This window comes from Myotis daubentonii, chromosome 9 (genome assembly GCF_963259705.1).
Source record: "Myotis daubentonii chromosome 9, mMyoDau2.1, whole genome shotgun sequence".
Lineage (NCBI taxonomy): Eukaryota > Metazoa > Chordata > Mammalia > Chiroptera > Vespertilionidae > Myotis > Myotis daubentonii.
Window position 1 is genome coordinate 16,094,828 of NC_081848.1, and position 16,361 is coordinate 16,111,188.

The 16,361-nt window shown below is 39.2% G+C and overlaps 1 protein-coding gene and 1 long non-coding RNA gene across 4 annotated transcripts in view; one reads left to right on the top strand and one right to left on the bottom strand.

Annotated features, from left to right (window-relative positions):
• The window catches only part of LOC132240607 (uncharacterized), a 419,797-nt gene that overhangs the window by 265,233 nt on the left and 138,203 nt on the right, over positions 1 to 16,361 (top strand). The window lies entirely within an intron of this gene.
• RDX (radixin) overlaps positions 1 to 16,361 on the bottom strand; it is a 93,099-nt gene that overhangs the window by 50,826 nt on the left and 25,912 nt on the right. For all 3 annotated transcript variants that reach the window (XM_059708007.1, XM_059708010.1, XM_059708008.1), the window contains exons 4-9: positions 13,909 to 14,004; positions 12,722 to 12,996; positions 7,012 to 7,095; positions 6,677 to 6,823; positions 3,295 to 3,391; positions 2,288 to 2,451 (exon numbers count right to left, since the gene is read on the bottom strand). In XM_059708007.1, the coding sequence (XP_059563990.1) occupies positions 2,288 to 2,451; positions 3,295 to 3,391; positions 6,677 to 6,823; positions 7,012 to 7,095; positions 12,722 to 12,996; positions 13,909 to 14,004 (863 nt within the window). The remainder of the gene's footprint in view (positions 1 to 2,287; positions 2,452 to 3,294; positions 3,392 to 6,676; positions 6,824 to 7,011; positions 7,096 to 12,721; positions 12,997 to 13,908; positions 14,005 to 16,361) is intronic.

Sequence of the window (16,361 nt, forward strand, 5' to 3'; positions counted from 1 at the left end):
ACGGCACCAGAGTTAAGTTAGGGTTTTTCAAAATGCTGACACACCGAGCTCAAAAGGTTCGCCATCACTGATCTAGACCTTAGAGTAAACGACCTCCAAATGGTACTTAGTACCCATACTACATATATTAAAACCATATAGCACTCTTCTCTACATGTAAGAAATAAAGAACAAGTAGACAAATATTGAGAATATAAATAACATATGAACATTACAGATAAGCAGAGCAGTCAGGACACTGAGTGATGAGTATGCAATAACACAGTCTGCTCTCTGTATCTGCGGGTCCCTCATCCACTGATGTGTACTATGTAGTTAGGCCTACAATGGTTGTGTCTGTACTGAACATGTACAGACTTTTTTCCTTGTCATTGTTCCCTAAACAATACAGTATTACATTAACACATTGTATGCGGGAAACGTATTTATACGTTTTATGTTGACTGGTAGTAGAGTGCGGGACACGTATTTTATAGACGCGGGATACGTTTTTTATAGACTAGCGGTAGAATGCGGGTAACGTATAAATACGTAAACTAAAGTTATCGTAATTTTACTGAACGTTGCCATTTGCGCAAAAAATTAGCAAAAATGGCCCGCGCCACCTGTTAGCGCGCGATAAAAACTACCCGCAAACAATGTGTTAACGTAGCATTTACATTGTATTAGATATCATAAGTAATCTAGAGATGATGTAAAGCATACATAGGTCATATGCAAACACTACACCATCCTATCTAATAAAAGGCTAATTTGCAAATCAACCGATCACTATGACGCACACTGACCTCCAGGGGGCAGACGCTCAATGAGGAGCTGCCCCCTGGTGGTCAGTGCGCTCCCACAGGGGGAGCGCCGCTCAGCCAGAGGCCAGGCTCACGGTTGGCCAGCACAGTGGCAGTGGCAGGAGCCTCTCCCGCCTCCACAGCAGCACTAAGCCGTCAGTAGGACATCCCCTGAGGGCTCCTGGACTGCGAGAGGGACTCTTCCCACCCCCCACAAGTGCACGATTCTTGTACACTGGGCCTCTAGTTTTATATAAGGGAATGGATATCTATGGGGATCCTAGAACCAATCCCCCATGAAGGATGACTGTAATTTCTAAATATATAGAAAGTAATGCCCAAAAAAGAACTATTTCAAAAGATACGTATTACTAGAGCCACATGTGATCCTAAACCACCTGAGAACAGTAAAAAAGAGAGCCCAGTCAAAGTAAAAATCCAACGAAGTATCTTTAACGGTATGAAAGTTAAATTACTAGAAAGTTTCATGCCTATATAAAGTATATTTTAAATACAGTAAACTTCTCTAAGGCATGTAAGCTGAGGAGAGTAATCTGAATTAATAAAAGGTCTGAACTACACAGAACATTTAAGAAAAAAATACAACATTAAATACAAACACTGAAAGAATAGAAAGCAAAATTATATTTAGTAGAGAGCCTATTAGATTCAAATCATGTAATTTTAGTATGTTTGAAATATGTAAATCTACACATATTTAGGTCTCCTCAATTCTGTTTTCTTTTGAACCTACTCTATTTCACAGATTATCATGCTATTCTGCAAAGATTTCTTTAGTGAAGGTTAACTTTAGTTTGGTATCTAAATTTTTTCAAATAAAGCATAAAGTTTCAATCAATCTAGAATCAGATTTGGGGATTTTGTTTCAGACCCAGTAATCTGGTTCTAGGCTCAACAAGAATTATACTCAATCTTTCCATTTCAAAAATTCTCAATTTAATATAGTTAACTAGAGGCCCGATGGTTGGCCCTTGCAGTGGCAGTGGCTTGCCTCGGCCCTAGCAGCCTTGCCTTCGTCTGGACTGTCTGGTCTAATTAGCATATTATGCTTTTATTATCATAGATAGTATCTTCTTTTGAAGTCTAAATGAACCATGGTTAAAAAGATAGTGTTATTGACAGTGAGAACTGGTATTACTATACTCTGTACAATGACTTTTTGAGTTCTACAATGTCCATGACATTGTTGCAAAAACAAAACAAAACAAAAAAAACCCCACCCAAACATTCAGCATAGTCTTATCCTGAAAACTTAAAAAATGTAAGTCACAAACAAAACAACTTGAAAATTTCATACTACATCCAAGCCAATATCTGTCAGTGAGAAGCAAGCATGATAAAGGAAAGGCACATTTGTGAAATCATGAAAAGCTACTAACTCAGATCTCTAACCTGAAAATTATAACTGTCATTCAATTTTAATACAATGAAAACATCGTTAAAATGTAAATTTTGAGTATGAAAGACTATAAATTCCATACCTTTCCAACTGCTTCTGGTGTTTCTCCTCCCTAGCCTGAGCCTTCATCTGTTGCACTTCAATAGTATCAGGCTTCCTTCTCCGCATGTACAGTTCGTGGTTTCCCATACATAAGGCCAAAATCCGCTTATTGATCCTCAGACGAGGCGCATAAAAAACAAAGTCCTAAACATAAAGTACTCCGAGTTTAAAATCTTCCTAAAGGACAGTCCCTCACACAATAATCTGTAGATAAATCTCAATATGTGGCATGAATTCTTACGTCACATTACATCAAGCTTAGATATCATAAAGTTTCTGATCTCTCATGAATATGCCATACTTTCATATAACTGGTTCCCAACCTTTCCAATCCCCACCAGTTTTGTGAAGAGGATAATAATCTTATAGTCTCAATACATTAACTGTCATTTATTATTGTTTCTTCTCCAAAGTAACTATTAGTATCTGTGCCTCCACCTCAGGGTTTGTTTGTTTTAATTTTTATCACATTTATCTCAAAACCGTCCTTTGTTCAAGGCTGTCAAGTTTTTTAACCTAGAAGTGTTCTCATCTTTTGCCTTTGCAGTAACTGACAGAATACGAGCTACGTTTGACACTACAGGAATCAAAGAATCTATTTAAATATAAAGATTTAAGTTTAAGGCTTCCAATTACAAAAATACAACATTCATGATGCAAATCCCTTTTAACAGAATAGGGCTACCTCTGTTACATTCCAAACACCAACACCAACGTTCCTAAATTGCTTCTTAGAAATGGTGATTATTTTTAACCACCTCCTAATAGCCAATAGTTAAATTTCAGCTAAAATAAAACTCTAATAGTTGTATGGTATAATAAAATTGGAACCTTGAATTTTTAATAACATTTATTATACAATACAAGGTGAAAAAGAGTATTCCTCAGGAGCAATTCAATAAATGAACAATGTCATTCTTCAAGTAATACCATAGCAAAGTCACAGAAGTTTACAATACATAAAACATATTTTAAAAATTTACTTACAGGTGCCTTTTTGTCGATTGGCTTTATAACAAACTTTTTGTCATTAAATGAAATATTTCTGATTTCACTCCAGGGAAAACCAATTTTAGGTGTTAACCTAAAAAATTAGAGCATCCCTTTAGTTAGAAGCAGAAAACAATGGACAAAATCCCTATCAATTTTTGGGGGCCAATTTATCCAAATGACCAATCTTAAGAGTTCCAGATTTTCAAAATGTATTAACTTACTCATAACACACTGTTGACATTTACTTTGAAGGGGAAAATTTGATCAGTTAAAATCACATAAAACAAAGAATAACTATCCCAAAAAAATTCATAATGTGTCATGAACCTTGATTTTCCTAAAATTACCTAGAGAAACCTATCTAGTTCTAGAGTGTTAAACTGAGCTCTGAGAGTTTGCACTGCTTTTATTTAGAGTCAAGATACTACAACTATTAAGCTTAAATATGTTTAAGAAGAGAGGGGGGGAAAAAGATAGCTTGTATAACTTTTCATGTGAATTATGGACATAAGTTACTAAATATTAAAAAATGTTTTCCTTCCTGTTTAATTTGAAAATGTTTGCATTATTTATAAATATACTAAAAACTGAATTTTCAGTACACAGACAGTGCAGTGAAGGCCTGGGGGGAGGGGGCAGGATATGGGGTGGGAGGGAAGTCAATGGGGGAAAAATGGGGACATCTGTAATACTTTCACCAATAAATACATTTTTTTTTTAAAGGCTTAATTTTAGCCAGGCTGGAGTGGCTCAGTTGGTTGAGCGTCAGTCGTCCTATGCACCGAAAGGTTGCCAGTTCTAGTTCCGTTCAGGGCACATACCTGGGCTTGATCCCTGGTCGGGTGCATTTAGAAGGCAACTAATTGATCTCTGTCTCTCTGTCTCTCTGTCTCTCTGTCTCTCTCTCTCTCTCTCAGCATGTCCTCGGGAAAGGATTAATAATAATGAAAAATAAATAAAAGACTTAGTTTTATCGTATATGACATATCGCCCACAAAAAATTTTAAATACTTATATACACAAATGTTTGGATGAATAGAACTAAATTCTAACTCTATGACGATAAAACAGATGTCCCTGTTTACCTCTCTACATACAAAGATTTAGGAAATCAGACTGGAACAAGTAATTCTGTTTCTGCTTTTCATATATTTTACTGTTTAAGACTGCCCATCAAATGCATCACTGCTTCCAATAACAAGAACACAAAATGACTGTAACACCTTGTTGGCCAAAAGGCATATTCAGTCAGTGTTCTGATAACAAAGTATGAATTTCTATCTATTTATAGTCCTTTCAATTCTTAACCTGACTGACTGCAGTACAGCAAATAATTTTTTCTACAAAAAAACACTTTATTCAATATGCATGCTTTATACTGGTGGTCCCCTAGTGGCCACCAAAGTAAGTCAAAAATACCTACTTAAAAGGAAGGCTGTTAGAATACTACCTTTAAGGTAACATTATACACTACATTTACATGTTACTTTTACAAATTCTAAAGCAATTTTCTCGTATAATTCTCACAACAATCCTGTAAGGTGATCCTAGCAGTTATACAAATTTCGGTTAATAATTTGACCAGGGTCACAAAGATAACCAGTAACAGAGACGGTAAAAGAACCTAACTAACCTTTAAAGTTGAACCCTATTTTAAAAAAAAAATTTGGGCCTGACTGGCATGGTTCAGTGGATGAGTGTCAACCTATAAACCAGGAGGTCACAGTTCGATTTCCAATTAGGGCTCATGCCAGCGTTGCACACTCAATTCCTGGTAGGGAGGCGTGCAGGAGGCAGCCGATCAATGATTCTCTCTCATCACTGATGTTTCTCTCTCTCTCTTTTACCCTTCCTCTCTGAAATCAATAAAAATATATATTTATAAAAAGGAAATATAAATAATAAACACATTCTCATCATAAAAAGAAAGTAGCCCGGCTGGTGTGGTTCAGTGGTTGAGCATCGACCCATGCACCAGGAGGTCACGGTTTGATTCCAGATTAGGGCACATGCCTGGGTTGCGGGCTCGATCCCCAGTAGGGGTCATAGAGGAGGCAGCCAATAGATGATGTTTCTCTCTCATCTATGTTTCTCTCTCTCCCTCTCTCTGAAATCATTAAAACATATTTTTAAAGAAGAAATTAAACCATTACATAAAAGACCAAAGAACCCTTTGTCCATAATCCCCAATCCCTCCCTCCTGCCCCAAGCTAACCCTGCCTCTTTCATAATCCCCATCTTTATCTGTATCTATACAGACAATGAGTACTCTGATGAAAACTAATTTAATAACTTTTAAAAGAAAAAAAAACAAAACTAGGCCTTAAAAGTCTTAAAGTTATTTTTGCTTTTCAAAACTTTCCCTTCTGAATGATATACCATTTTAACTTGCTTTGTAACATAAATGAAAAAATATACCAATCATCATGTATATGCTTAGAAATGTGTGTTTTATTAGATATGTGTAATAATAAAACTAAAATTTTGGAGCCAACCCAGAATAGAGAAATGCCTTTGTAAAAGGTGCTACTGGCAGACTTGAATGCTTATATGGTTTGGTAAATAAATCAAAGAAAGGTATGAAGCAACTGCAGCTATCATTCCTGAAAAGGGCTGAAAGAGCTTGATGGATTTTATATTAATATAAAAATACCTGGTCAATTTCAAAATAAAATTACATATTTTTAACACAGGGATATTCTACTTTAATAATGTCAAAGATATTCAAAACAATTCCTATAAATGTTCAACAAAAAGGTGTCACAAAACAATAAATCACATATCTTTTAATTCCATTGTCTCACTGCTCCTGATTTCTTATAGATGCTAATTTCAATTTCAACTTGTATGCCAGGCATGACATTAAAGAATTATTCTTCAACTACGGAGGGGACAAATTTTAGTAGTTATTAGACATAACTTATAAGGGATTAAGAAGCATACTTAAAATAAAAATAAATCCTCTCATTTTAATAAATACACTAAGTAAAATCTAAAACTGCAAGATGTTGAGAGCCTGGCCAAGGTGGTTCACTGGTTGAGCGTCAGTGGTTGAGAGTCAACCTGTGCACCGGGTTTGATTCATGGTCAGGGCACATGCTCAAGGTGTGGGCTACATCCCCAGTGTGGGGTGTGCAGGAGGCATCTGATCAATGATTCTCTCATCATTGATGTTGCTCTCTCTCTCTCTCTCCCTCTGTGAAATCAATACATTTTTCTTTTTAAATTAAAAAATAAAACTGCAAGTTGTTGAGACAATGAAAATATGATATATGAAAGCCTACCAGTATGAGACATTAACTAATCTTTTAATTTAGAAAAGAGCAGTAAGGGTAATCAAGCCAACTGATTAATGACTAGTCCACTACTTACTTACTTGTCATCATGCTCATAAATATTGAGACCCAAAGCATCAACACCTAGCCACAATTCAGTTCCTTTTTTATTTTTTATTTCAAAATAGTTGACTCCATACATTTCTAGATCTTGTGCAATCTTCAGGTATTCCATCATAGAATCTTCCCTGTTGAAATAAAGCTTATTACAATATGTTTAAGTAAGAGTAATAGCAAATTACAAAAATACTTTGAATTAAAATTCAGTGCTTTATTCATGTCAACTGATCTTTTGAGGATAATCTGATGTAATAATGTTATAGAATAAAAATACTTTAATTTGAGAAAAACACTAAGAAAACAGCCATCCAAATACCTTAGCATTCCTCTATGTTCTTCATGCCAGTTCTGTATTCTTTCTTCCCACTGCTCTTTTGTCAATTTGTGTTGCTCCAAAACACTACAATGAAAAAAGGAAAAAAAACACACCAATGAAAATGCCCCTCTAACTGAAAAGTCAATACTCTTTAAAAGTTTAGAATCAGACCCTCACTGTGGTGGTTGTCAAACAAATCTATACACAATAAAACTGCCTAGAATAAACACACACAAATGACTACATGTACAACTGGTGAAATCTGAGTAAGTTAGGTGGATTGTATCAATGTCAGTATTATGACTGTGATGCTGTATTGAAGTTATGCAAGGGAGAGCTGGCAGGATACACAGGATCTTTCCACAATTTTAAAAACGCACACGAATCTACAATTATCTAAAAACAAAAAGTTTCTAGGATCCTGAAATTATTTTAAATAACTTGCTTTAGAAGTTATTATACAGATAGTTTATAAGAATTCAAATGTTTCAAATGAATAAAATATTGGACAGAAAAGAAAAATAACTCAATATTAACGGGAAAAATAGAGAACAGATTGAAAATCAGAATTCTTAGGCCTTAATTCTTTTACTGTATGTATTTTTTGTGCTGCTAAATTTAATTTTCTATAGGCAATACTTTATATAAAAGTGAAAAGTTATACTTTTTCTCACCACCATAACCTCCAAATAACTTTTCATTAGGTTGTTTTATCCTTCCAGAGTTCATTATGCAAATATAAAAACACACACACACTGATTTTTAATACCAAATCAACATGCATATAACTTACCTATTATGCAAGCTATAGAGTATGTACTTCTATTCTCTTTGGGTCATATAATAATTATTTATCTTTCTTTATTGGTGAATCCCCAAATCCTACTTTATTGATGCAAAAGCTGTGGTGTTAAAATATTGTTTTGTGCCCTAACCGGTTTGGCTCAGTGGATAGAGCACTGGCGTGTGGACTCAAGGGTCCCAGGTTCGATTCCAGTCAAGGGCATGTACCTTGGTTGCGGGCACATACCCAGTAGGGAGTGTACAGGAGGCAGCTGATCTATGTTTCTCTCTCATCGATGTTTCTAACTCTCTATCCCTCTCCTTCCTCTCTGTAAAAATTAATAAAATATAAAAAAATTTTTTTTAAATAAAATATTGTTTTGCTATGTTGAAAGTTTACATAAAACCTAGGAACTTCTTGGCAATACAAAGAAATCTTCGGGTGAATATTCCCTTGGACAAGTGAGTATTGAGAGTAGATTCCTTAATGGATGGGGTCTCAGACCATTATTTTCTTATTACAAACTGCTCCTTTCTCTATGTATTCTTTTTCGAAACCCTTGCTTTTTGGGGAAAGAGTTGTGACTTCTTCCTCAGAGCACTTAAGTTTCTACATTTTTCTTGTCTATCCTTTCTCTTGTTATCTGACCCCTGCTCACCAACAGGGGTGCAAACAGCCTTGAAGGCATAATCAATTCAGCTAATTGCTGGTATCCAGATGTTAACTAAATCTGAAGATATGGGTTAAACTGGATGCCATTAAGATTTCTGCTATAGGTTTTTATATCCTGTATTTCAGATATCATTTTTTTGTATTTTGCATAATGCTCTTGTATTATTAAATATGCATGGCTGATTTGCAAGTACCCAAAACTTCCTTCCCCCCTTTTTCTTCTGTCCAGAAAGAGCCCTTCTTCACGCCTAAGGCCAATCTATCCAACTTGACTGTTACTCTATGTGGGCCTTTAAATGACTTCTCTCCACTTCTTCAGCATCTTCACTCCACTCTATGGCAGGAGACATATTTATTGTTCCCTGCCTATATTATTAGCAGCTATACTTATGTGTTACAGAGGGCAAAGACCACATCGATACTGCTCACCATAATATGCCCTTGTCAGCACTGAAGAGTACTCAAAAATTTGTACAGGATATTAAAAATCAGTTCTTTCCCATCTTTTACAGAACATGTTTTCAAACCCATGCTTTGCTACTCCTAGTTTTCTTCTTTTAAATAGCAAACTTCATTTGAGAACTGTCTACATTCACTACCCTTCAATTCCATACCTCATGGCCACTGCCCCTGGTCTACCACAATCTGGCTTCACTCCCCAACACTCTACTGAAACTGCTCTTTCCAAGGTCACTACCCATCACCTTACCGTTATTCCCAACAGACACATTCGTTGCTTTCATACTCGACCTCTTTGTACTATTTGACACTGCTGACCTTAAAGCATTCTTTTACCTTGGCTTCCATGATGTAACACTCCCCTGGTATTAATCTCAATATACTTTACAGGAGCCTCGTTCTCTGTACTTAAAAGTAAAGTTCCAACAAGGTCTATCCCATACCTTTCTCTTATTCTGTGTGTCCAAGAGGACTTTAAGGTCCATCTCTTTCATTCCCATTTTTGTGCCAATTACTCCCAAAACTATCATAGCTCCAACTGCTCTCCAAGATCTGAACACACATTGACAAATGAATGCTAGCTCTCTCTTGATTAAACTATAGATATTTCAAACTCAATAGGTTCAAAACTGAAATCTCCCTCCTGTGAAATGTATTCCTCCCTCCCCCCCAGCCCTTGCCCACCCGCCACCTTGTCAAAAGGATATTACTAACCATCCAGATGCCCAAGTCAGAAACCTGGGATATAAAAATCTATGTATATCAAGCTTTTTTTAAAGGAAAAAGGTACTATCTAGTGGAGCTAAGTATTCATATCACCAGGAAACTAAATTCTACTGTGGGAGAACAGATGGCTTATCTGGGTTTTTTAATGTAAGAATTAAAGGCATCCATCAAAATCATCAAATTACTATGATTTATGATTGCCAAATAACCTTCTGATTACTAATTCCTCATACTTAGATAATGAGTAAAAGTGTGCTATATACCAAACATGAAATTAGCAATCACTGTGAAAATATTTTCTCCATTCTGAACTGAAAAATTAGTAGTATTCTAACATTAGAGTGAGTCACTTTTAATCTTAGATAGCTGGAATTAGTTCTCCACAGACTATTAACTTGAAGACCAACTGACTGTACTTTCAATAGCAAAGATCAAATTTTAAAGAGCATGTGGTATCTTCTTTTTAAATAGAGTGGTTACAGCATACATGCATTTAAAATAAGAAATTGGCCCTAGCCAGTTTTTCTCAGAAGTTAGAGCGTCAGCCTGCAGACTAAAGGGTCCCGGGTTCAATTCCGGTCAAGGGCATATGCCCAGGTTGTTGACTTGATCCCCAGTTGGGGGCATGCAGGAGGCAGTCAATCAATGATTCTTTCTCATCACTGATGTTTCTATCTCTCTCTCTCCTTCTCCCTTCCTCTTGGAGATCAATAAAAATATTTAAAAATTTGCTTTTTAAAAAATAAATAAGAAATTGTGCTTCCGTGTGATTCCAGTGTTTACAATTTTTTAAAATCACATGACTATGAACTGTAAACCAATGAATTCATCTGGTGCTCAACCAAATATGAATCTGATTAACACTGAAAGAACAACTATGTTATATATACTTGTTGAGATAAAATTATTTTTGATGAACAATTAAGTTGTTCAGGATAATTTTGATTATATATAACTAGAGGCCCGGTGCACAAAAATTTGTGCACTGGGGGGAGGGGGGGGTCCCTCAGCCCGGCCTGTGCCCTCTCGCAGTCTGGGACCCCTTGGGAGATAACGACCTGCTGGCTTAGGCCTGCTCCCGGGTGGCAGAGGGCAGGCCCAATCCCTAGGTGCAGCCACTGGTCGGGCTCAGAGCAGGGCCGATTGGGGGGTTGGGGCACCACCCCCTGTCACACTCAAGGCAGGGTCGATGGGGAGGTTGCGGCGCGACCCCCTGTCACACACAGAGCAGGGCCCATCAGGGGGGTTGGGGCTCCGTACCCTGTCACGCACAGAGCAGGGCCCATCAGGGGGTTGGGGAGCTCCCTTCTGTCACGAACAGAGCAGGGCCCATCAGGGGGTTGAGGAGCTCCCCCCTGTCACTCACAGAGTAGGTCCGATAGGGGAGTTGGGGCACCGTCCCGTCACACACAGAGCAGGGCGGATCAGTGGGTTGGGGCGCCGCCCTCTATCACCCACAGAGCAGGGCCAATCAGGAGATTGGGGCGCCGCCACTGTCACACTCAGGGCAGGGCTGATGGGGAGGTAATGGCTCTACCCCATCACACACAGAGCAGGGCCCGTGGGGGGGCAGCGGGGGGGGGGGGGGGTGTTGGGGCACCGCCCTCTATCACCCACAGAGCAGGGCCGATCAGGGGGGTTGGGGCGCTGCCACTGTCACACTCAGGGCAGGGCTGTTGGGGAGGTTATGGCTCTACCCCGTCACACACAGAGCAGGGCCCGTGGGGGGGCAGGGGAGGGTTGGGGCACCGCCCTCTATCACCCACAGAACAGGGCCGATCAGGGGGTTGGGGCGCCGCCACTGTCACACTCAGGGCAGGGCCGATGGGGAGGTTATGGCTCTATCCCGTCACACACAGAGCAGGGCCCGTGGGGTGGGGGGGTTGGGGTGCCGCACCCTGTCACACACAGAGCAGGGCCGATCAGGGTGTTTGGGCGCCTTCACCTGTCACAAACAGAGCAGGGCTGATAGGGAGGTTGTGGCCCCGCCCCCTGTCACACACAGAGCCGGAGGGCAATCAGGGGGTTTGGGCGCTGCCCCCCGTCATGCTGATCCCAGTGCCAGGAGGCCTCTCGGCTCCGCTGATCCCGGTGCTGGGAGGCATATTACCCTTTTACTATATAGGGTAGAGGCCTGGTGCATGGGTGGGGCCGGCTCGTTTGCCCTGAAGGGTGTCCTGGATCAGGGTGGGGGTCCTCACTGGGGTGCCTGGCCAGTCTGGGTGAGGGGCTGAGGGCTGTTTTCAGGCTGGGGGTGACTGAACTCCCAAACACTCCTTTTTTCCTTTTTTTTTTTTTTTTTTTTAATATAGTTTATTGATTTTTTACAGAGAGGAAGGGAGAGAGAGAGTTAGAAACATCGATGAGAGAGAAACATCGATCAGCTGCCTCCTGCACATCTCCTACTGGGGATGTGCCCGCAACCCAGGTACATGCCCTTGACCGGAATCGAACCTGGGACCTTTCATTCCGCAGGCCGACGCTCTATCCACTGAGCCAAATCGGTTTCGGCAAGACTCAGGGATGCTGGGTTTTTGCACCAAAGATCACACAACTAGCAAAGAGCAGAATTAGTACTCAAAATCTAGGTCTCCTGCCCATGATTTTTGTTCTCATGCCATGCCACTTTAAACTTACAGAGGCAGCAGTGTGTGCAGGTAAGAACACAGCACAGGACTGTCAGTCTGAAGACTAGACTTCAAATGCCTTTTTAAGTTAGAAACGGAATTTTTATTCTATGGAGGACACGCAGGCTGTTACTTATTATTCTCAGAAGCATTTATTAAACATGTATCTGCCTGTGTTTTTACCAAGCAGTAACAGCGGCATCCTCCAAGCTCAAATCTCTACTTATTGCTTATCTTGTGGAAACGAGGAGAGAAGAGGCAGAAGGTTTAGTAGTTGCAGACTATATAAACCTACGTAGCTACTAAGTCATGATTTTTAAAACTATATTCCAATTCACCTGACAACTTGAAACCTAAAAAAAAAAAAAAAAAAAAATTCGATTTACAAACTTCTGAAACGTAATTTTTCAGAGAATATAACATAGGAACATGTTTCACTTACCGCTGGGGGAGGAGTCTATCATTAGCCAGGTAGCCTGGTTTGTGAACCTCTTTGTTATAGTCTCCATACTTGGCTTGTACAGCATAGGAAGCCAGAAGGACTGCAGTTTCTGGTGGGCAATAGATCTCATCATTTAAGATAGCTTCTTTAACTTGCAAGAAGAAGAGTCTCTGGGTTATTTCTTGAATTAATTCCTCAGAAACATCTTCAGGAAAGAATTTAGCTCTAAATTTGAACTGTAAAGGATTCTCTTTTTTAACATCTTGCTGTGTCACCTGGAACAGTAATTTAAGTACAATCAACAAAAATCTTAAGTTCAAAATAACTGAATCTAGTCACATCAAATTCTTTCTAGAAGTAGGATGTAAAACAGCAATAAGATTCTAAATCTGTTAGATTCTAAACCTGTAAAAAACATATGAGAAAAGATTCTATGCTCACAAATATGACCTATAACTCACAGATCCTATCTAGCAACCAAACTGAAACTTCTCCTGAGACGCTTATGCTACAAATGTTTAAATCAAAGTCAGTACTGTTATACAGTACATGTTAATAATATTTCCTATATTGTAAATTTTCAAATAGAAAAAGTGAACGTTTCTTTTTCTAAGGTAAGTTGATGGTACCTTATTCAATTAAAAGACATGACACCTTTAATGATCCAGAGATAACTACAAAAGGAGGCCTGATCGGTACCTAAGCTTTTCTGACACAAATTCAAGATCATTAACCTCAGAGTAGCCTAACTATTAGTTAACTAAAGGCCCAGGGTGCGATTGAAATCGCGCAAGGAGGTGCCCCGTGGGGGGCCAGGCCCCGGGTCTGATTCTCGCAGCGCTGGCCCCGCGGGAATCGGGTCGGACCAACTCCGCGAGGGGCTGGAACCCATGCCTGACTCGCAGCGTCCCCCAGCCACCCTGCCTGTGTCCGCTCCAGGGCCCCCTGAGCCGCTGCACCAGCTCGGGCAGGGCCCGTCTCCCCTCCCGGCTTTCAAGCTGCTGCGGCTGCTGCTGATCAGGCCCTCCCCTCCTCCAGAGCAGGCGCGTGGGGCCCCTGCCGCTCCATCCCCAAGGCTGCGCATGCAACCTCCTCCTATCCGGTGGACCCGTTATGGCGTCCTGGTTAATTAGCATATTTCTCTACCATATATATGTATTTATTCATTCCCATTATACATACTTTACCTTTTTATTTAGTTTAAGCCATGTAGAATAACCTTTGCTGTCCACATACTGCAGCCCAAAAAACCAGACCTCGCGCAAACCAACTGTTTTCACCACCTTAAAAAAAAAAAAAAGTCAATTTCAATTCTACATTCATACTTTAACTATGGCACTATACTTCAAAAGAAAAACAGAACTACATAGGTATTACAGGTATATGCCTTTGCTATAGAGAAGCTCTTTCCTAAATTTAACATATTAATTAGAGGAACATTTCCTAAATTCAGGTTTGTATATTAAATTTGATAGTGTCAATTCAATCCTATTTGATCCATTTTTTTATACCTCGTTTTCCTGCTCACTCCCATCATGATCCCAACAGATAACAAGAGTCTAGGGAAACAGGTACAGAATTGTCGTAATCCCATTTTCCTATTTCAATTTACCCACATAACAAATGCAGGCTGGCGCAGTCACTGTGGAAAAGAGCATGAGGTTCCTCAAAAAAACTAAAAAAATGGAACTGCCTTATGACCCAGCAACCTCACTTCTGAATATTTATCCAAAGAAACCCAAAACACTAATTTGAAAAAGAATTTATGCACCCCTCGGCTCAATCTACCCTCACAACTACACGACTGGTTAAGGCAAGGCAAAAACAGTACCACTTTGGTGACAGGAGTCACTGCAAACATTTAAATGCCACGCTCCCGGTATTCCAGCTGGTGCTTTCACCCCCCCATTCTTCCCTTCACTCACCACTGTATGCTCTTCCCTCACTGAGCAAGAAACCACTACTGGAACATGCCGTGTAGTTTACCCTTCTACGGCTTTGATCATGCTTTTTCTTCTGCCTAGAATGTTCCTTCTGTACTTTTGCCACCTGTTGAATAATTTATTCCTCAAGGTTCAGCTCAACTGACATACCTTCTGTGAATTAAGCTCTCCTATTATCCAGATAAAATGAATCACTTGTCCCTTGACGTTCCCATGGTACTCACCTATCCTAGAACATTTACTGTATCGTATCATAATTAACTGAATTAGCAGTATATCTATTTATTCTCCTTGACTGTTTAAAATTACGGACAGAGATTATTTGCCTTATTTATCTTAATATACATGTCATCTCAAAGAATGATTAGCCTGAGGTAGGCACTCAAAAGTATTAAGAGTAAATAAAGTGGTGAGCTAGGTCCCACAGTCAGGATTGTCCCAACACTTAGCATATTTTTTAAAATCTATATTTAAAATAAAACGAGGGAATAGAGTTGGAGGAGCTGAGAGTTTGTTAACATTTTAAAAGCTTTACAGAAAGAGTCAACAATAGTTCTTAAGTGATAAATATTCTTGGTTTTTTATTTTTAAATCTAAAAGCATGCCAGGCTTTTGGTTTCAAGATAGCAAACTGAACCCTTTAGTTCACTTTCCCTCTCTTGAAAAATTTCACTGAAATGATACATACAAAATTAAAAATAGGAAAATCACTTAGCTGTGTTAAGGAAGGTTACCATAAAAAAAAAAAAAACCACACACACAGACATTTCTGGATGATGTGGGATATAAACACTCATACTGATGCAAAAGTTAATCAATGCCAAACAACAAAACTTTAACGTGGACATAGAAGACCAGATCATCTAACTTTGGCAAAATAAAGTTTGTCCCAACAGAGCCATAGCAAACATTCCAGCTCGGAGTGGCAGAGGTAGGGAATTTACCCCGGTCAAGAGCAACAGACAGCTGTGTACTCAGGTAGCTGGCCTATGCTGTTGCTCCCAGGCTTTGTGTGATTCTAAATAAGGGGTATCTGCCACCGCAGGCAGCAGGGACAGTACCTTAACTTTAGACTATGACAACAAACACCAGGAAGAGCAAGAGAGCTCAGCTGTGCAGTTCCTGAGGAGGCCTTGTATTTTCAGCAGCTCTTTGCCTACTTCTGGAAATGTTCTCAGAAACTTTCAATCACATACCTTTCAAGGTGGGGCAAAAGTAGGTTTCCAGTTGTGAGCACACAAAACAGTGTTTTTTCCTTGTGTTGTAAGTATTATATTATTTTCCATATGAATTATAAACCTACTTTTGCCCCACCTTGTGTAAGTAAAAAAATGCTTGGACACATAACTACAATACATGAATATTCATAAATTATACACATGCTGTCACACATGTACTAGTCCAGTGATGGCGAACCTTTTGAGCTCGGCGTGTCAGCATTTTGAAAAACCCTAACTTAACTCTGGTGCCGTGTCACATATAGAAATTTTTCGATATTTGCAACCATAGTAAAACAAAGACTTATATTTTTTGATATTTATTTTATATATTTAAATGCCATTTAACAAAGAAACATCAACCAAAAAAATGAGTTCGCGTGTCACCTCTGACACGCGTGTCATAGGTTCGCCATCACTGTACTAGTCTATATAATAAAAGCCTAAGTGACCATTACAGCAGAACAACTGAAACAACTG